The sequence below is a fragment of the Oncorhynchus mykiss genome, unplaced genomic scaffold (genome assembly GCF_013265735.2).
Source record: "Oncorhynchus mykiss isolate Arlee unplaced genomic scaffold, USDA_OmykA_1.1 un_scaffold_336, whole genome shotgun sequence".
NCBI lineage: Eukaryota > Metazoa > Chordata > Actinopteri > Salmoniformes > Salmonidae > Oncorhynchus > Oncorhynchus mykiss.
The window spans coordinates 116,245-136,204 of record NW_023493784.1 but is presented as its reverse complement, the minus strand read 5'-3'; the positions used below and the strand labels follow the sequence as shown (position 1 = coordinate 136,204).

Below are 19,960 nucleotides of genomic sequence, written 5' to 3'. Positions count from 1 at the left end.
GGACAGACCGAGAACTACAGTAGACCTACGCTAAAATGGGTTCAATCAGCTTTTGGATGTGCTTGGTCATGACGATTTGCACCTGGAATAAAACCATCGGATGCACATGGATGAAGACACTGCCTCGGTCTCCGAGCATGTTCCAAGTGTTCAGCAACAACACCATAACGATGCTTCAGAAAATGGTAGAAAATGTTTAATCACTTGTTCCTGGTCATTGAGCTCTTGTCATCTTTTCAACATTTCATGAGCTGCTGTGTTTCATTGAAATTACCTGACTCCTTTTTGTACAATAATAATAATGCAATATTTTGTTTATATTTTTTGGCATCTCAGGGTCATGAAGTCTCTCGAGGACCTCAGATCACTTTCCCTGACAAACAATACAGACAAGTCAATAATTTCAAGGTAAGAAATATGCATAAAAAATGTTTTGTTCTATCCATAACTCTTTTTTTTCTAAGAGTGGATTAAACACTGAATTCGGGAAGTATTCAGACCCCTTCACCTTTTCAACATTTTGTTATGTTACAGACCACTTCTAAAATGGATTACAAATAAATAAAAAACCATCATCAATGTCCACACAATATCCCATAATGAAGAAGCAAAAAACAGTTTTTGTTTTTCATAAATTAGAAAAAATGTCGAAAAACATGTTTTGGCTTTGTCATTATGGGTTATTGTGTGTAGATTGATGAATTAAATCATATTTATTACATTTTAAATTGAGGCTGTAACGTAACAAAATGTACAGATAGTGAAGTGTTCTGAACACTTTCCGAATGCACTGTATATAATTAGGTTATAACGAATTTACAATTTGCTATAATTTTTCGATATTTGCCATCAATTCATAAGGCATATACTAATACAAATCACTCTTCTTCTAGGCTGACGAACAGATTGCCTTCATTTCGCATACTCTGAACGCTATAAAGAAATTGTACAGCAGTGGTAAATATGAGTCCACCGCCTGGGACCAGAAAGGAGTTGACAAGTTTATGAATGACCTCTATCGCCAGACCTCGGAGCTGGACCAATGCGTATGTCATTTGTGATTTTCGCCTCTTTAACAGTAATGCAAAAAGGAAAACATTATACTATCCTTCTTGATTATAATATAAGTAGCTACATGTTAATCAAAACATAATATTAAATGAATGATTTGTATTTTGTTCTAACAGGTAAAGGCTATGAAAACTAGACTGTCAAAATCTGTCAACAGAGTGAACAAAAAGATGAGCCTTCACTTCAAGTTCCTGAAGCATTTCTTGAAACGCGAGGTATGTTGATCCAGTTGTCTTACAAAGAGAGTACATTCACCAAATCTGGATGTTTTTATGTGATGATACAATATGTGTCTATTCTAAAAAATGAACAAGTGTATTTCGTTTATGCAGGATTACAGCGCGAGCGGCTGGGAAGACATAAGGACAGTGGTGCTGGCACACCTACAAAGACTAGACACAACATTAAGTAGCAAATGAGCGTTATGTGTGTGTTGTGTAGATATTTGTTATTTATATATCTATGTATCTATTCATATATCTAACTATATCTTTTTACATGTTTACTTATTTGCTTTTTTAACGTATTTATTTATTGTGTAGTCATGTATTCACAACTCCGAGGAGTAAATATTGTTTTATTCTGAATAGTTATGTGATTGACTTAGGCTATACATAGCCTAATGTATCAATGTTTCCGTGCATTTTTTTTTTATTCATGAAGGCCATTGCATACTGTATTTATTATTGCAACCTGATAGGAAATGTTTGTTATTGTAATAATGAAATATATTAAAATTAAATAAATGTGTCCTCTACAGCTGTAATCTTTTTTAATCAAATAAATTGTAATTTATCGCATACACACATTTAGCAGATATTTTAACGGCTGTAGCTATATGCTTGTTTTTCTAGCTCTACCACTGCAGTAATATCTGACAATACAAAACAATACACACACATCTAAAAGAAAATGAATGGACATAAGAAACATAGAAATATGTCGGAGTCCGGAGTATATATACACAGTACCAGTCAAAAGTTTGGACACACCTCAGGGTTTTTCTTTATCTTTACTATTTTCTACATTGTATAATAATAGTGAAGACATCAACACTATGAAATAACACATATGGAATCATGTAGTAACCAAAACATTGTTAAACAAATCCAAATATATGTTATATTTGAGATTATTCAAAGTACCCACCCAGCTTTGATGTCTGCTTTGCACACTCTTGGCATTCTCTGAACCAGCTTCAGGAGGTAGTCACCTGGAATGCATTTCAATTAACAGGTGTGCCTTGTTAAACGTAAATTTGTGGAATTTCTTTCCTTCTTAATGCGTTTTAGCCAATCAGTTGTGTTGTGACAAGGTAGGGGTGGTATACAAAAGATAGCACTATTTGCTAAAATACCAAGGCCATATTTCTGTCAGGAACAGCTCAAATAAGCAAGGAGAAGTGACAGTCCATCATTACTTTAAGACATGAATGTCAGTCAATGCGGGAAATTTCTAGAACATTGAATGTTTCTTTAAGTGCAGTTGCAAAATCCATCAAGCACTATGATGAAACTGGCTCTCACGAGGACAGCCACAGGAAAGGAAGACAGAGTTTATTAAGACCCTGATGGAACAGGTGTTTTCGAACTGGGTTGGAAAAAAGCCTGCACCTTCTCCTGCTGGTCTCCAGGGCCGTGCAGACAGTTTTGGTGACCACTTCCCTACAGTATAATATACTATGATCTTTACAGTTAAACAGACTTTGAAAATTATTTGAATTAATCCCAATATCAGACTTCCCAATCCCAATCCCAGACTTTGAATTAATCCCAATATTATTTAGAAAAAGGGAGAAATGAACCAATGCCAAGTTTTGACCTTGCAGAGTCAAAAACGTGCACAGCACTATGACACACACACACACACACACCCACACACACACACACACACACACACACACACACACACACACACACACACACACACACACACACACACACACACACACACACACAAAGAAAATAGAAAGTTCCAACAAATCATGTTGTCGTTGCTTGTCAACATTGCATACATAGCAGACAACAGTAAATTGAAAGTTGGTTACGTCATTGTGAAAATGAAAGTTGGGAGATGTGGGTATTGACGCTGACGTTTCCCATTCACTTTTCCGTTGTAGCGCAACAGCAGAGGACTACGGAACAATATTTCGGACTAACTTTGATCGAAAACCACTAAATGAATGTCTTATATGGCTACATTTCTTAAGAAGTTTGGGTTTTCGCCTTCGACGATATTATCATACTTTTTTTTCGTTTCAAGCGAAGTTATTAGCAGTTGAAAGCAAAGCTCGCGAATAGCCTATAGTCGCTAGTAATAGTCAAGCCGATATCTATCTATTTAAAGCTGATTTCAAGGAGAATGTGAATAGATTTTCTTGTTTTTTTTTTCGGAAGTCACCGCCTCCGGTAGGTTGATCGGTGGGAAATTCTCCATACAGTTTTCCCTTTCCCAATTCCACATAAAACTACTTAACACAATTAACATGTTCAAACTTATCTGGAACACTAACAGCGAAACAAATAGCTGTTTACAATGTATACAATGCAGAGCTGGACTTGTATTTGTCTTATTATTTGCAGTATGCAGAGCGTGTGTCATTGCTGTGACTGGAGCCGACACCACTACGGTCACTTGAGCGCAGAATACCTTTCCCTGCTGGACCAGATGGTGAGTTATTAGCACACTGTAAGATGAGACTGAATGCATGTATTAAGGACAGCAAAACAACCAACCAAGTAAAATAGTCATATGTTTCATGTTTAGCATCTGTGTTAGAAAACTGTTAGCCTATATTTGAATATACATACTAAAAGGGCGCTAAGGCTATAATGACAGAGATATCAAGAGACGCTATCTACATTAGGCCTACTGTACTTGCAGTATAAGCTATACTTTATGTCTGTCTTGATTGCTCTTGAAGTACACGTGACTTAACACCCTATATTGATTGTTTTCCAGGGAGGAGATATAACAAAGCAGAATGCCCCAGTCTTTTTCCCAACATCACTTTACAGACACATAGATGATGCCGAGGTAAAGGCTAGAATTTTTACTAATCATGTTCTGATATGCTTTGGTTTTGCGGTCTTGACCCAATGTTATATTGATGCCATAACGGAAGCCTATACTGTTTATAATCTTCTTTTTATATCTTCCTGTGTAGGTTGAGGACAAAGTCAGATTCCGGAACGAGGCCATCTATAAAATCACAAAACTGTTTGATGGGAATATGAAGTCCGTCACCTGGAACAAGAAAAACCTGGACGATTTCCTCAAAATTCTAGAAAACCAATTTGAGAACCTCAATTCCTGCGTAAGTAACGGGTCTATTTAAAGTATAATCCCTGTTCAGGTCAGGGTTCTCCAATCCCGTTTATGTCGAGGTACCCTCCTGTAAGTTTTCACTCCAACCCCAGTTGTAACTAACCTGGTTAAGTTGATCAACTACCTAATTAATCAGGTGTGGTAGATTAGGGTTGGAGTGAAAACCTAAAGCTAACAAGCTAAAAACCTAATGCAGTTCTCCAGGAACAGGGTTGGAGAGCCCTGGTTTAGCTGTAGCCTACTAACTCTACAAGTGGAGAAATTGACATGTAAAGTACACATATGTTCAACTTTTTCCACATTTTGTTACCTTACAGACGTTTTCTAAAATTGATCAAATTGATTTTTCCCCTCTTCAGCTTATACACAATACCCCATAATGACAAAGCAAAAACCGTGTTTTAGATATTTTGTCAAACATAATAACAATACAAAACTGAAATATCACATTTACGTAGGTATTCAGACCCTTTACTCAGAACTTTGTTGAAGCACCTTTGGAAGTGATTACAGGCTTGAGTCTTCTTGGCTATCATGCTACAAGCTTGGCACATCTGTATTTGAGGAGTTTCTGCCATTCTTCTCTGCAGATCCTCTCAAGTTCTATTCGGTTGGATAGGGAGCGTCGCTGCACAGCTATTTTCAGGTCACTCTAGAGATGTTCGATCATTTTAGCGTAAGTCCGGGCTCTTGCTGGGACACTCAAGGACATTCAGAGACTTGTCCCAAAGCAACTTCTGCGTTGTCTTGGCTGTATGCTTAGGGTCGTTGTCCTGATGGAAGGTGAACCCTCGCCCCAGTCTGAGGTCCTGTATGCTCTGGAGCAGGTTTTCATCAAGGATATCTCTGTTCTTTGCTCTGTTCATCTTTCCCTTGATCCTGACTAGTCGCCCAGTCCCTGCCAATGAAAAACATCCACAGCATGATGCTGCCACCACCATGCTTAACCGTAGGGATGGTGCAAGGTTTCCTCCAGACGTAATGCTTGGCATTCAGGCCAAATATATTTCATAAGACCAGAGACACTTGTTTCTCATGGTCTGAGAGTCCTTTTGTCAGGGAGGTGCCTTTTGGCAAACTCCAATCCGGCTGCAATGTGCCTTTTACTGAGGAGTGTCATCCGTCTGGTCATTCTACCAGAGATGGTTGTCTTTCTGGAAGGCTCTCCTATCCCCACAGTAGAAATCTGAAGCTCTGTCAGAGTGACCATCGGGTTCTTCGTCACCTCCCTGACCAAGGCCTTTCTCCCCCGATTGCTCAGTTGTGCCAGGCGGCCAGCTCTGGGAAGAGTCTTGGTGGTTACAAAGTTCTTCAATTTAAGAATGATGGAGCCCACTGTTTTCTTGGGGACCTTCAATGCTGCAGAAATGTTTTGGTACCCTACCCCAGATCTGTGCCTCGACACAATCTTGTCTCAGAGCTCTACGGACAATTTCTTCAACTTCATGTCCTGGTTTTTGCTCTGACATGAACTTTCAACTATAGGACCTTAAATAGCAGGGTGTGACTTTCTAAATCATGTCCAATCAGGTGATTTTACCTCCAATCAAATTGTAGAAACACCTCAAGGCTGATCAGTGGAAACAGGATGCACCTGAGCTGAATTTTGAGTCTCATAGCAAAGGGTCTGAATTCTTATGTAAATAAGGTATTTCTGTTTTTCCATTGTCATTATTGGGTATTGTGTGTAGGTTGATGAATCATTTTTTTCTTTAATCCATTTTAGAATAAGGCTGTAACGTAACAACATTTGGAAAAAGGGAAGGGGTATGAATACTTTCTAAACGCACTGGATATGGGTTATTACAGATTTTGAGCCCGTTTGCCACATCACATAAATAATATTGCAGCAATGAGAAATGTAAATTATTGTGGATTATAATTCATGGAACGTTTTCATGGGCTTTGATGCATTTTTCATTATGGCAAATCAAGTTTGATATTTTAAAGTGGAAATTACAATCTTTAGAATCCTTTTCAAACATTGAATACACATTAAATTTCAATTTCCTGCCGTGCAGAAAAATTCTCAGAAAAAAAGGGATCAAATGAAGATCCTACATCTGTATGATGCTAAAGTATTGTTTCATTTTGTCCGACATGTATCACCTGCCATGAAACCTGAGAGGAGACTGAAACGGTACTTCAAGAAGTTGAATAGGAAGGTTCTGAGAAAAATGGTGAGTTTGATTTCGTATGGAAATGTGTTTAATACATGTAATCATGAATATAAACTAGGGTAAACAGGGGCAGTGTTCTTTAAAAAAAATAGTGAGTACTGGGGACATATGTATTAAGCATCTCAGAAGTGCTGATCTTGTATCAGGTCTCCTCTGTACTTATTTATAGTGATCTTGAAGACAAAACTGATCCTAAATCAGCTCTCCTACTCCGAGAAGCTTAATGCATATGGCACCAGTTCATTCTATGTTGTTCAAGACAATATGGTCACTATTTTGCCAAGAAAGTTCACCCCACTAATATTTGAAATGTTCTGTTTTTCAGAACTACAGTGCTCATCAGGAAAGAGATGAAACGTCATCTGCAAATATTGGATATCCTTATGGCACAATTGTACTGACAATCCAGACTCATTTCAGAAGCTACACCCTTACCAGTTTATAAAGCATGAATACAATCATGTGGGACCCTGTCAGTCTATTTATTATATTTAAATAATAAATTATCGTTTTTTATTTTAATAATTTATTATTTATATTTTGTATTTCCGGCGACAAAAGCCTGCCATGGAAACAGGCGGCGGCAGATGGAGAGATCAGGAGTTACGGCAGAGACGGGAGCACGAGAGCCAACCCCCCCCCCCCCCAAAAAAAATTGGGGAGGGACACAGGTTGGCGAGCGGAGTTGGTCACGGTTCCAGTGCCATGTTTTACGCACTATTTCTTTGTTTTTGGCCGAGTGTGGCTCCCAATCAGCGGCAGCTGTCTATCGTTTTCTCTGATTGGGAATCATACTTATGCAGCCTTTTTTCCCACCTGTGTTTTTGGGGTATTTAGTTTCTGTTCAGTGTCTGCACCTGACAGAACTGTTTCGGTTTTTCACTTTGTTCGAGTGTTTTTTGAGAAATAAAATATGAACACTTACCATGCTGCGCTTTGGTCCGATCCTCATTCTGACGAAAGTCGTGACAGAACTACCCACCACAAAATGACCAAGCAGCATGGCCAGGCGGAGAAGGGATCCTGGGCACGGGAGAGAAGGGAGTTTAGGTCATCGTGGACATGGGAGGAGATCATGGCAGGCGACAAAAGCCTGCCCTGGAAACAGGCGGAGGCAGATGGAGAGATCAGGAGTTACGGCAGAGACGAGAGCACGAGAGGCAACCCCCCCCCCCCCCCAAAAAAAAAAAATTGGGGAGGGACACAGGTTGGCGAGCGGAGTTGGTCACGGTTCCAGTGCCATGTTTTACGCACCGTGCCTTCAGTGCACAGTCACAGCTCGGTGCGTGCAGTACATGCTCTCCGTACCTGCCCCGTAAAGAGGGGTATCCAGCCAGGAAAGGTGGTGCCGGCTCAGCGCTCCTGGTCTCCAGTGCGCCTCCTCGGGTCAGGATAACCTGCGCCTGCTCTGCGCAAGGTGTTTCCAGTGCACCTGCACAGCCCAGTGCATCCTGTACCAGCGCCTCGAACATGCCGGGCTAAAGTGGGGATTCAGCCAGGAGGGGTTGTGCTTGCTCTAAGCTCCAGACCTCAGTGTGCTTTCACAGCCCAATGCGTCCTGTGCTGGTCCCCTGCACTTGCTGGATTGAAGTGGGTATCCAGCCAGGATGGGTTGTGCTTGCTCCACAAACCAGGCCTCCAGTGTGTCTCTCCAGCCCGGTGAGTCCTGTGCCTGCTCCACGGACCAGGCCTCCGGTGTGTCTCTCCAGCCCGGTGAGTCCTAGTGAGTCCTACTAATGGTCAATAGTGAATTGTAAATTGGAGTTGGGTTTCAGTTCAACATCTGTTCGGATTCTGTGGAATGCCACTCCTGAACTCAGTGCCATATTGTCATAGGTCTGTACATTGAGTCGGGGGCAGGATGTGGCCATTGGCCACGTTGTACTGCAAGGACTTCTGATTGGTCAACCCCAGGCTGGGGAGGGGGGTTATAAAAGGCATCCTGTTCCTATGTTCAGTGGGGAAAAGCTGAGGACAGGGGAGATTGAACATCTACCTCCCAGCATAACATATTGATTTGTCGTCTCACAATAAACCAATTTTCTCCCCTGATTTGCTTTGGAGTTTCCGTTATTGAAGAAAAACATAAATTGCTAACAGATGCTGCCATAGAGTTACATTAGAAGTGCCCATCCAAGAAGGCTCAAGGTCATTGGCCACAGCTAAATGACCTTAAATCAAGATATATCTGCAAAAGCTTTGACTGGACTGATTTAGTCAACATCCAGCGTTCAAAATCTTAGCTCGCAAGCTAGACAAGCAGTCATCATCATGACTCACGTTGACAATCTACTGTCAAATGCTTTTCAAGCCTTGTCATATGAAGAGATGCTGTAGATAAAACGTATAAGTGCTCATCTGCCATTAGACATGAACATTACACAACAAGTTGGAAATTGCAAATTCAACAATGAGGTTTGTAAGGAATCAGTGGCTAATTTCAAATAACTAGCCTGCTATTCAGTAAACTTGTGTGTGTGGTCCAAGTATGGGTTTAAGGGTCTCTTTCCAAGATTAAAATTATAAACTTTCAACACCACGGGCCAGAAAAGGTTGAATACATTGGCCTTGCTGTCAATCCAGCATGACTTTTGCAGTGTTCAAAACAATTGGAAACTAGGAACTGGGAAATCTCAGACTTCAGTGAGTTCAAACAACTAGGAATTCTGTAGAGAAAAAGAGCTCCGACAGAGAAAATACGTTTTGAACAGTCATCCAGCTCGGAATTCCAAGTCGGGATCTCTAGAATTCCTACCTGAAGATTACTGACGTCATGATTCGACCAGTTTTTTCTTGAGTTCCCAGTGGTCTTGGAAGCACCATAAATCCAGAGAATGCCAGACTTTGATGACAAGATGTGCCCAAAAGATGGACCGCAGCGCCTCCTTCCTGTTCAAGTGAACGTAGCACGACAAGGTGAGTCCAGAAAAGTTTTGCATGCTGCTGCATAAATTATGTAATATGCCAGGGTGATATGTATACTAGTAGCCCATATGCCTCACCCTAATAAGTTTGTCCATTTCCTGTTCTGATCTGACGTGGTGGTGCATATGTAGCCTATAGCCTGTTGTAGAGAAATGTAATCATTGAATATTGTAAGAGCTTTCAATGTCTCCTCACATTCCCTTCTTTTTTATACTACGGTTCTGACTTGGTGCACAGGGAGAATACTGTAAGCATGGCCCATGTTCTGAATTCTGTCACTGTACATTTCAAAAGTGCTGAACAAATAGTTATATTGACTACGTCCCTCCTAGCTCGCTCATGAATGTCTTCATCAAAATTATGGATTGCCTCTTATCCGCTCATAGTCCCCTTATGCCGTAGTTTGCACATCTCAATTATCAGTAGAAATCACATTTGTTTAGGCAAGTCAGCCATATTAGCTATGTTATTTTAAGGCAGTAAATGAGGCTGAATGATCTGTTTCCCTGCTAGACAAGGCTCCGCTGATAGCCAGGTGTAGCAGCGTCATGGATTCACTCCATGGTGCTGAAAAGAGAGCTCTGCTGTTGGGACAGCTTTATGTAGGACCTAGCAGTTTGTCGGCACCATTTGTCATCGTTATTGTGCAAATATTGTACTCTTTAGTGTTATGTTGTATTCCTTTTGCTGACATGCATAAACATTTTTGGGGGAGTTTGCCCCACCAAGATTTAGATGCTAAAAGCCGACTGTCATGATAACCAGTTTGACATGGTGGAGTGGTCCATGTTGCATATATATGATTGGATGAACATGGAAGGACGCTCCTCTAAAAATCATAAATAACTTCTTATGCGCAGGTGGGATGCTAGCGTCCCACTGGGCAACATCCGGTGAAATTGCAGAGCGCCAAATTCAAAATAGTGAAATACTCAAAATGAACATTCATAAAATGTTACCATCTGAGGACAGCATACCATCTGAGAACAGCCCTCCGCTTACAAAAGCATACAAACATTTTAAAACCAAGTAAAGGAATTACAAAAGTCAGAAATGTCGATAAAATGAATCACTTACCTTTGATGATCTTCATATGTTTGTAGTCACAAGAGTTCATGTTACACATTAAATGTTTGTTTTGTTCGATAAAGTCCCTCTATGTCCCAAAAACTCAGTTTTCTTGGCTCGTTTTGTTCAGTAATCCACTGGCTCAAAGGCAGTCACGACATGCAGACGAAAACATCCTAATAGTACCTGTAAAGTTCGTTGAAACATGTCAAACGATGTTTGTAATTAATCCTCAGGTTGTCTATTGTCTAAATAATTGATATAATTTCAACGGGACAATAGCGTCTTCAATAGAAAGGAAAAACAACAAACGGTGCGCAATCAGTCACGCGCTCAAAGCTCTGGTTCATTTAGAGTCCACTGAAAGAATGGTCTAATTCTTCCTCGTATTTCAGAATATGAGCCAGAAACAATGTCTAAAGACTGTTGACATATAGTGGAAGCTGTAGGAACTGCAATTGGGGTCCTATCCAAATTCATACTGTATAGGCATTCAATAGAAAAGTACCCAGATCAAAAATATCCCACTTCCTGGATGGATTTTGCTCAGGTTGTCGCCTGCCATATGACTTCTGTTATACTCAGACATTATATTAACAGTTCTGGAAACTTTAGAATGTTTTCTATCCAATACTACCATGCATATGCATATCCCTGCTTCTGGGCCTGAGTAACAGGCAGATTACATTGGGCACCTCATTAATCCAAAATTCAAAATACTGCCCACAACCCAAGAGAGGATAAGCACAACATCAAACTTATTCAGGATTTGGTGAGTGGGCTGACATAAACCATTGATTATTGTTTCCGAGCATGAAATGTAGGCTCATTTCTCAATCTGGACACAATTGACAACTTGCATAACTATATATATATATTTTTTAAATACCTACAGGGGTCATTTTCGGGTGCAGTGCTTGCAAGAGAATGTGTACATCAACATTCAATAGTAATTTGTTATTTGAAGACACCCATTATCAACAGGTAGGTTAGTCTGTAACTTTTAAAGTAGCCAAAGAATCTCCTCTAACGGAATGATTGTGTAGCACATTGATTTACATTAATTTATTTTTCACAACAGAGAGAGATGATTTTTCATTTTAGGTCAAGTGAGAAAGATGCTGAATTTGCTAAACCTTGTCAGCCTCTGCATTCAAGTTGAAATGTCTTCCCTGATATGGCAATACCACCTACTACATTGAATTGTTTCGCACAGTTGAATGCAGATGTTAACTCTACCATTGGAAAGTCTGTTGGGTAGCCACATCTAACGCAGCCAAAGCGTGCAGTTTAACCTCGGTTTCCCCGGGAGCAATCAGTAAGCGGAGTTAGCCATCCCGTCCTTGTCGCCAAATTGCTAGAGAAATTCTATAAGAAGAGTGCAGATTCTTTCAAACAATTTTATAAGATTTGCAAAAATGAAGCAATCAATAACAACCACTTAATCAATGCATCATTAGGAAAGCCCAACAAGCAGAGATGTCTCTGCTTTAATAGAAAAAGTACAACCTATTTTGTCGAAGTGGCAGTTTAGCAGATTGGTGGAAAGAGAGACGCAACGTGGTGTGTAAAAGCTGAATTAGCTTGTCTTTTCACATTTAGATAGCTGACGTTGCCACCAATGTCTGTTCCTTTCTGCATGTTTCCACACATCTAAGTTCCTGTAGATTGTGGAAACAGTATGTCACATACTGAGGTCGCACCCAAACAACTCTTATTTGTACACACAGACTCACAGACTGAGTAAGATGTGGCTACCCAACAGTTATTGACTTGAATATTCGCATCATTCTTAACTTGGCTAAACAGTATAGTCGTTGTGCGTCCGGAGGCTTCGTAAATTCGCCCTGGCTATCTGCTCCGATTTCAGATCCCTGGCGGAGTGATGCCAGGAAAATATCATCTCCCTCATGGTCAACAAAACAAAGGAGCTGATCGTGGACTTCAGGAGACAGCAGAGGGAGCACGCCCCCATCCACATTGACAGGCCCTCAGTGAAGGTAACCAGCTTCAAGTTCCTCGGAGTACACATCACTGATGTTCCATCCATACCCACAGTGTGGCGAATAAGATTAGCCTGTATCAGCAAAATACTAACATATAACAATGGAAAATTATCTAACCAAAAACAGCATAGTAAGTCTAATTAAACAGTATAGTATGTCATGAATTTTACATTTCCACCACATAATGACGCAGTATAACAGTGGCGAGCAGAACGGCATCTCAGAAATAACCATTTGTGGCTCCTTGTCATGGATGGTCTATTGCAACAGACGACCAAAATGGGTTCTACTCCTACCAGCTATAAACAAGAAGCGGCTCCACTGGGAAAGCAATCACCAAAACTGGACAATTGAGAAGTGGAAAAAGGTTGCTTGGTCCGATGAATCCCGGTTCCTTTTGCATCATGCTGATGGCAGTCAGGATTGGTGTACCTAATTAACTGACCGCTGAGTGTATTTTACATGTTGATTACTGTGAGGGTGGGGGCATCTCTAAATATAATGTCCAAAAATATAAAACAATATTTTTTTTTTTTTTTTTATTGCTTAATATTGTTATTATTATTATTTGTTTTAAATAAATATTTGACCACTTTCCATAATGTCTGTGTTGTCATTAATTCTTATTAAACAAAGGTCCAAAGTTATGTTTTGATTTAGAGCTTTACACTTTAGTGGGATTCACACTAAAATGTTAAATAGTGCTTCCCTCTGGTTGATATTTGGGGTACATGAAATACTGGGAAAATAAATTCAATGTATTCCGTAGCTTAACTAAACAGCTTTAGTGAACTAATCATCTGGCAACCACAGCAAGGTGTCCGCAGAAGGAAGGCCAGAGAACACATACTTGGACTAGCTAAGGAGCAACACCAGACTGGAGGAGGAAGATGTATCTGCAGTGTAGGACAGGCACCTCCGGAGGACCCACCTTTCATCCGGTCGACCCAAATCCATAAGGTGAAGACTGTGTGTGTGTGTGTGTGTGTGTGGTGTGTGTGTATGTATATATATATATATACAATGTTGTTGGAGAAGAAAGGATGATGTTTTTTTTTAATCACACTGATTAATCATAAGTGGTTTGAATGATTTATATTACACAGATGTAGGACATTGAAATAAATGAGGCACACACCCATCTTTTAAACCCCCTGTGACAACGATTATGAAGCACTTGACTAACAAACCAATGGTTTAGCAGTGGAGAGATGTAAAATTCCCTATTTCTACATACAGTAGATTCCATCTATAGATTTGTAAGTCAGACAAGGCACAGCGGTGGGTTGAATTCCATTAGGGGGGAAAGGGCAGGTGGAAATGGCAGTCCTGTCCAGAAACAACCCCTACCCACTACAAACATATAGATCTGAAAGGCTTGGATAGGTAATTAACGTTAATTAATTAATTGGATCGGTACAAGCAATGTTCCCTCAAATCTGAGCACAGCTTCCCTTGGGCTGCCGAGCAGAATAAATATAAGCCTGCTCAGAGAAGTACTAGATTGAACATCACTCAACCTTCTAGAATTTTCCCTTTTAGTGACCTCTATTAACGTTTCACTCTACTGTGGGAATGCTCGAATCAACGGACTATGCAGAATCTAGACTGTCCGTTGCCTTTAATCTGAGTGCCTTTATAAACTGTCAAGTTGAGAAGCCACTTTCAATGTAACATACCGAAACAAAACGAACTATGCAAGACTTAGTATGCAAAACTAACTGTGCAATATATTTTCTTGTAGGCAGAGCGCATTGGAGTATGAATCTATTGTATTGACAGGCACGACGCAGGACCATACACTACGCAGACCAGTGCACCATAACCAATCAGAGCTGCATTAGACATATTTGCAAAAAGCCATTGCCATACATGGCTCTGAGCCATTCACTTTGAACTAGGGAAAATGCGCTTGCTTTGATATCGACGTGAGAGCTGCATGTAGCCACCTGTGTACATTTGTTCATATTCTTTGCTAGTTATTGAGCGATTATCCCAGTTTTAGCCAATGTCTGGTCAACAATGGGGGAGTAGTTGCTTCCTACAAGAGCACACAATGTGTGCATTTCTATCCATCTTTGAAAAGCCAGTCAGGTTCAGAGATTTTTGTATTCCTTAAAGGGGCAGTGTTGCATTTTGTTGCATTTTGAATGCGTCTTGAATAAGCTAAGTAGCCAATAGGTGGAGGGTAGCATAATGTGCATATTTCTCTCTAATAATGGTATGGGAATAATAATGCATTTTATTTTTTATGTAACAACACAACATTTTCAGTCACCTCCTTGTCTGATGGACAAGTGGATTAACCTTAACCTAAAGCCTTGCATGCTTTTTTCAAAATGTAGGCCTACTTTGAACACCACCCATTGGCTGCTATTAACAGAACATGCAATAAGCATGTAATAATGTTGAGTGAGCTAGCCTTGCACGCAAACAATGTTGTACCTGCTGGGAAAGATAGATGACGAAATGCAGTAATATGTAAAAACGTTGGTTTTCGAAAGTGAAAGCAATTACCTGCTACGTTAATTATCCTAACCTGCTGCGTAATTTCGGTTAAACCTGCTAAGAAAAATCAAAATTGACGTTAACGTTAACTTGGCCAAAGCTGGATCCCTTCTAGTCATGACCCTGTCCCACGTGCAGTCATACAAAATAACAAAGGACTTTAATCTGTATAGTAGCTCGCTGACAGTGAGCACTGAGCAGTCATTGTTCATGTTATTTTATTTGGCCTATAGAAACTGTAAGGAAAACACCTTCATGGCATTGTATCTAGCTCTTAACAATAGATTTACCTTTTTATACTCCAATGTCACTCTGTTTTACAATAAATAATGAAATGCCATGGATGCTACATGTAGTATATTAAGATAACTGCATTGGAGCAGCTGTGTGGAGTCCAACTATTATAATCATGTTCTTCTTTCTGAAACAGAGTAGCTATGCAAATAGTTACACGTTCCATCCCTTGAGAGAAGGGATGTTAAAAAAGTATGCTTTTAAACGCTTATACTGTAGGCTATCAACCCTACTCAATAAATATAAAATTGAAGTACAAAATGGATAGGCTACTGTGTTGAAAATACATTGCGTGATGCACAATGTGTATATACACACAGAAGACAAGAACGCAAAATGTCGTCAACAGCTTTGCAAGGTAGAGGAATGGAATTTTCAATGCTCTTTCACTTTCCCCAGTTGAACTTTCCTTGTTTAACAAATTACCTCATCCATGGCATATCAATGGGGGAGGCTATGAAGGTAGGGTAGGTAGCCGAACGTTTAGAAGCAGTGTTCAGGGATTTATCAACTCACCGGACACATGGCCACTCTTAATGTCTCCTTTGTGGTACATCTTCTGTGTGTTATTGTTATTTACCCGGTTGTTTATGCTAAATGCAGTGACCAAAAAGAGCAAATGCATTATCTTCATCAAACTCGCCAGACCCTCAATGATCTTTCCATGGTAGGTCAATTTATGTAACCTGTTACAAAGTGACCTTATAGGCAGACATATTTAGAAATATGGGTCTGAATATAGGCTTTAGCATACTGTGATATCACAATTTATTTATTCTAGATGAAAATTGATTATTGGAGCTTAATTCATTCATATATTTTGTTATTTTATTGAGATATGTGTATTATGTGTGTGGTATAGGAGAGGAGACCAAGAGGCTATATCCCAGAGGAGGAAATGATAATGGTCCAAAGTCCAACGCTTTCAAAAGAGGTGATGCTCAGGAGATCATGAGTGTCTACAATGTCTGTGTTAGTCACGTTCAATCGCATGGTTACACGAAGTGTTATTCTGATTACAGGAGGGGGAAAGGTTTAGACACGAGACTTGCGTTTCAACTAGCCAGCGAGCTCTTCCAACAAAACCTAACTCTTGTGAGTTAATCTCAGGGAGCTCCAAGACCTTCTCGCTCGACAATATATGACCTATTCGGAATGTGTACGTTCTTGGTTATGTTTCATTTGTTAACTGTAACTTGTTGCACAATAATTTTTTTATTTCTACTATTATTATTCAAGTAATCACATGGATATTGATTTGAATGTTGTTTGTTGTTTACTATTTCAGGTCAGAGACATGCTACTGCGTCAAAACATTCCAATTGGTGATATGGTTAAGAACTACTTCAAACAGCTGGACGACTTTTTTTCACCTGAGGTAAAGCATCTTATAGGTTGCATTTTACTGAGAGGGCTGGAGTGGGCCTAGCCTATACCTATGGTGTATAATGTATTATTTTCACTTAAGCGTTTTTCATTTCAGCGCTTCAGCTTGTGCTCGTGGGAGGTCGTGCGAGCTGAAATGTGGAGCATCCCGAGGGATTTTTACAAAGAAATAAAAAATGCCAAGAACACACGTGTGATTTTGATGATTAAATTAAATGTACCACTGTAAGCTTCATATGTTTATGTTATTTATCCGTGATGCAAATTATTTCCATGTAGGCTATGCTATTTAAATTAAGATACAAACACGCCTTACATTGGTTGAAATTGTGCTAGCAATTTTGTAAAATTCAATGGTGTGAAGCAACCTTGAAATACAACGACTTTTTCGTTTAAATGTTATACTAAATGAGATGTTATTCCTACTAACAATTGCATATCAACATCATCTTCAATGAAAAACAATAAACTCCTTTACAATACTCTGAATTCCAGCCATACTTTCCCGCCCTTTCAGACATCATCATATCACTGTAAAACATTGTTGATTCAGATAGTTATTACTTCTAGCAAGTGCATGATATCCAGTAAATATGTAACATAATTATAACTCCACATTCTGAATGTTAGTTCAATGGAGTATAGCAATCGCTAACCGTGCTGTTACTCTTCAGTCTCTACAGTGGAAAGATAATAGATGCAGAGGTAACATAAACTCACATATCTGGATAAAAGTCCAATAAAAACACATGAATACGGAATACTTTGACAAATGATCTACGTGATAGACATATTTTACTCACAAGTGCGTGTAGGCCCAGATTCAAAAGCACCCGAAATACAGTCTCCAATTTAAGCACTAATGTCAAGGTAAGCAGTATTGTCAAGGTCTATACTGCCTGTGCACTGCATAGGCTACCAGTGTCTTATTCTGAAAACCGGGTGCAGAAAGGAGCTCGTCTACGAAATTAAATAAGACCACTAAAACCCGTTTCTAAAACGAAATATAGTAATGTTGAATGTGTAGTTGATATAACCCATACAACGTTGATCTGTATCTTTAAAAAGGAAGTCGAGGTCCAGAAACCACGTTCACCCTTTAAGCAAGTGGTTCCAACGTAGTTGGATACCATAGTTTCCGTGTGTAAATGAAAAGGTGATGCGTTTGCGAAGACGAGATTTAAACACAAGGGTTTCCGAAGTGAAAGGACAACGAAATGTTTGAAAAGAAATGCATATTAATTTACGCTGTCGTCTGACTAAAATTGATTCACAAGTAAATGTTTTTAATCTAAAACATGTTCCTGGTTGGTAATCCAATATTTCAAAATAAAATAACAAATCAGTCAAGAATTGAACAAGTCTTCGAGAGATGCACCTGTCCTTTCGGTGCGTTGTCTCCAGGCCGAAAAATATACTGTCAGGTATGAAAGCGCCTGTCTACCGGGACTTCCACCTTTCACTTTCGGAACACCTTTCAAAATCTTTGTATAAAATATCGACACAGATTGCAGCATGACAGAACTCTGGATTTCGAGAAGAGGGTCGATCAGGAAGGACACTTTATCTCTTTGTCCTTTGAGGAAAACGTATTTTTTTCCGGAATTATACAAAGTATAGGCTGTCTTTCGGAAGTCTGCCTAATTTTGCACCTCGGTTGATAGCGAACAGTCAGCGAACTACAGTACACCTACGATAAAATGGGTTCAATAAGCTTTTGGATGTGCTTGATCCTGACGATTTGCACCTGGCATAAAACCTTCGGATGCACTTGGATGAGGACACTTCCTAAGTCTCGGAGCATGTTCCAAGTGTTCAGCAACAACACCATAACGGTGCTTCGGGAAATGGTAGGATACTGTAATGTTTATTAACTTGTTCCTGGTCATTGAGCAGTTGTCATCTATTCAACATTTAATGTGCTGCTGTGTTTCATTTGATTCAGTTACTCGTTTATGTATACAATAATAATATTGCAATCATTTGATTCTATTTTTTGCCATCTCAGGGTCATGTGGTCTCTCGAGAACCTCATATTACTTTCCCTTACGAGGAATACAGACATGTCGATCATTTCAAGGTAAGACATATGCATAGCCTACACTATTTAAAAAGGGTTTTGGTTCAACGTTTTTTCTCATAGTGTAGGCCATATAATTAGGTATTAACGAATAAGCTAAATTTGCTATACTTTTCTGATATTCATAAGGCATGTACTAAAACAAATCACTCTTCTTCTAGGATGACGACAAGATTGTCTTCATTTCGCAAACTCTGAACGCTATAGAGAAATTGTACAGAAGTGATAACTATGATTCTTTCTGGGACCAGGAAGTAGTTGACGAGTTTATGATTGACCTGCATCGCCAGACCTTGGAGCTGGACCAATGTGTAAGTCTATGTGATTTGTGATTTTCTATTAACATTAATGCCAAAAGGCAAACATTATCCTATATTTTTTAGATTGCCGTATAATGTGATTTAAACGAATCATAACATAACATTAATGACTTATATTTTGTTCCAACAGGTAAAGGCTATAAGAGCTACACTACCAACATCTGACAAAGGAGTGAACAAAAATATGAGCCTTCACTTCAAATTCCTGAAGAATTACTTGAAACGCGAGGTATGTCAATTTGTCTTACCAAGAGAGTGCATTCACCAAATAAGGATATATTCATATGTGATGACACAACATGTGTCTATTCTAAAATATTACATGTGTGTTTCGTTCATGCAGGAATACAGCGCAAGCGGCTGGGAAGGCATAAGGAACGTGGTGCTGAAACACATGCTAAGACTAGTCACAATAATATTGACTAACCAATGAGCCTCGTGTGTGTGTAGAGATTATTTATTTATACTTCTATTTTTTCAACTATTTATTTACACGGTTATTTTTATATATGTTTTATTTATTTATTATGTGAATTCACAACTCGCGAAGTAAAACACATTTTATACTGAATAATGTATTATGTGCTAGGTATTTTTAGGCTATAGAAAATGTAACAACGTTTTCATGCATTGACTTTTGTATTTATGAAGACCATTGCATACTGTATTTATTATTGCAACAATATTGGAAACGTTCGTTATTGTAACGATTAAATACATTTGAAATAAACTAATGTGACCTCTAACAGCTGAAATATATTTTTAATCTAACATATTTACATATGGGCCTAATAA

General features: G+C 39.3%; 3 protein-coding genes across 3 annotated transcripts; all 3 read left to right on the top strand.

Annotated features, from left to right (window-relative positions):
* Positions 1 to 1,510, top strand: LOC110539160 (interferon a3-like). Its single transcript, XM_021626120.2, has 5 exons — positions 1 to 185; positions 337 to 408; positions 894 to 1,046; positions 1,188 to 1,286; positions 1,404 to 1,510. The coding sequence occupies exons 1-5, from the start codon at positions 36 to 38 to the stop codon at positions 1,488 to 1,490; spliced, it is 561 nt and encodes a 186-aa protein (XP_021481795.1). The 5' UTR covers positions 1 to 35; the 3' UTR covers positions 1,491 to 1,510.
* Positions 1,511 to 3,606: 2,096 nt separating this feature from the next.
* LOC110517705 (interferon a3-like) lies at positions 3,607 to 7,144 on the top strand. Its single transcript, XM_036973853.1, has 5 exons — positions 3,607 to 3,741; positions 4,033 to 4,107; positions 4,238 to 4,391; positions 6,478 to 6,592; positions 6,904 to 7,144. The coding sequence occupies exons 1-5, from the start codon at positions 3,607 to 3,609 to the stop codon at positions 6,977 to 6,979; spliced, it is 555 nt and encodes a 184-aa protein (XP_036829748.1). The 3' UTR covers positions 6,980 to 7,144.
* Positions 7,145 to 18,271: 11,127 nt separating this feature from the next.
* Positions 18,272 to 19,960, top strand: LOC118951913 (interferon a3-like). Its single transcript, XM_036973856.1, has 5 exons — positions 18,272 to 18,615; positions 18,774 to 18,845; positions 19,007 to 19,156; positions 19,296 to 19,394; positions 19,509 to 19,960. Exons 1-5 carry the CDS (start codon positions 18,466 to 18,468, stop codon positions 19,596 to 19,598), a joined length of 561 nt encoding a protein of 186 aa, XP_036829751.1. The 5' UTR covers positions 18,272 to 18,465; the 3' UTR covers positions 19,599 to 19,960.

Excerpts from the sequence above, each read along its gene's own strand:
- LOC110539160 (XM_021626120.2), top strand. The coding sequence starts at position 36 with ATGGGTTCAATCAGCTTTTGGATGTGCTTGGTCATGACGATTTGCACC. Across the intron at positions 409-893 it reads GACAAGTCAATAATTTCAAG|GCTGACGAACAGATTGCCTT; the intron begins GTAAGAAATATG and ends CTCTTCTTCTAG. Across the intron at positions 1,047-1,187 it reads CCTCGGAGCTGGACCAATGC|GTAAAGGCTATGAAAACTAG; the intron begins GTATGTCATTTG and ends TTGTTCTAACAG.
- LOC110517705 (XM_036973853.1), top strand. The coding sequence starts at position 3,607 with ATGTATACAATGCAGAGCTGGACTTGTATTTGTCTTATTATTTGCAGT. Across the intron at positions 3,742-4,032 it reads TTTCCCTGCTGGACCAGATG|GGAGGAGATATAACAAAGCA; the intron begins GTGAGTTATTAG and ends ATTGTTTTCCAG. Across the intron at positions 4,108-4,237 it reads GACACATAGATGATGCCGAG|GTTGAGGACAAAGTCAGATT; the intron begins GTAAAGGCTAGA and ends CTTCCTGTGTAG.
- LOC118951913 (XM_036973856.1), top strand. The coding sequence starts at position 18,466 with ATGGGTTCAATAAGCTTTTGGATGTGCTTGATCCTGACGATTTGCACC. Across the intron at positions 18,616-18,773 it reads TAACGGTGCTTCGGGAAATG|GGTCATGTGGTCTCTCGAGA; the intron begins GTAGGATACTGT and ends TTGCCATCTCAG. Across the intron at positions 18,846-19,006 it reads GACATGTCGATCATTTCAAG|GATGACGACAAGATTGTCTT; the intron begins GTAAGACATATG and ends CTCTTCTTCTAG.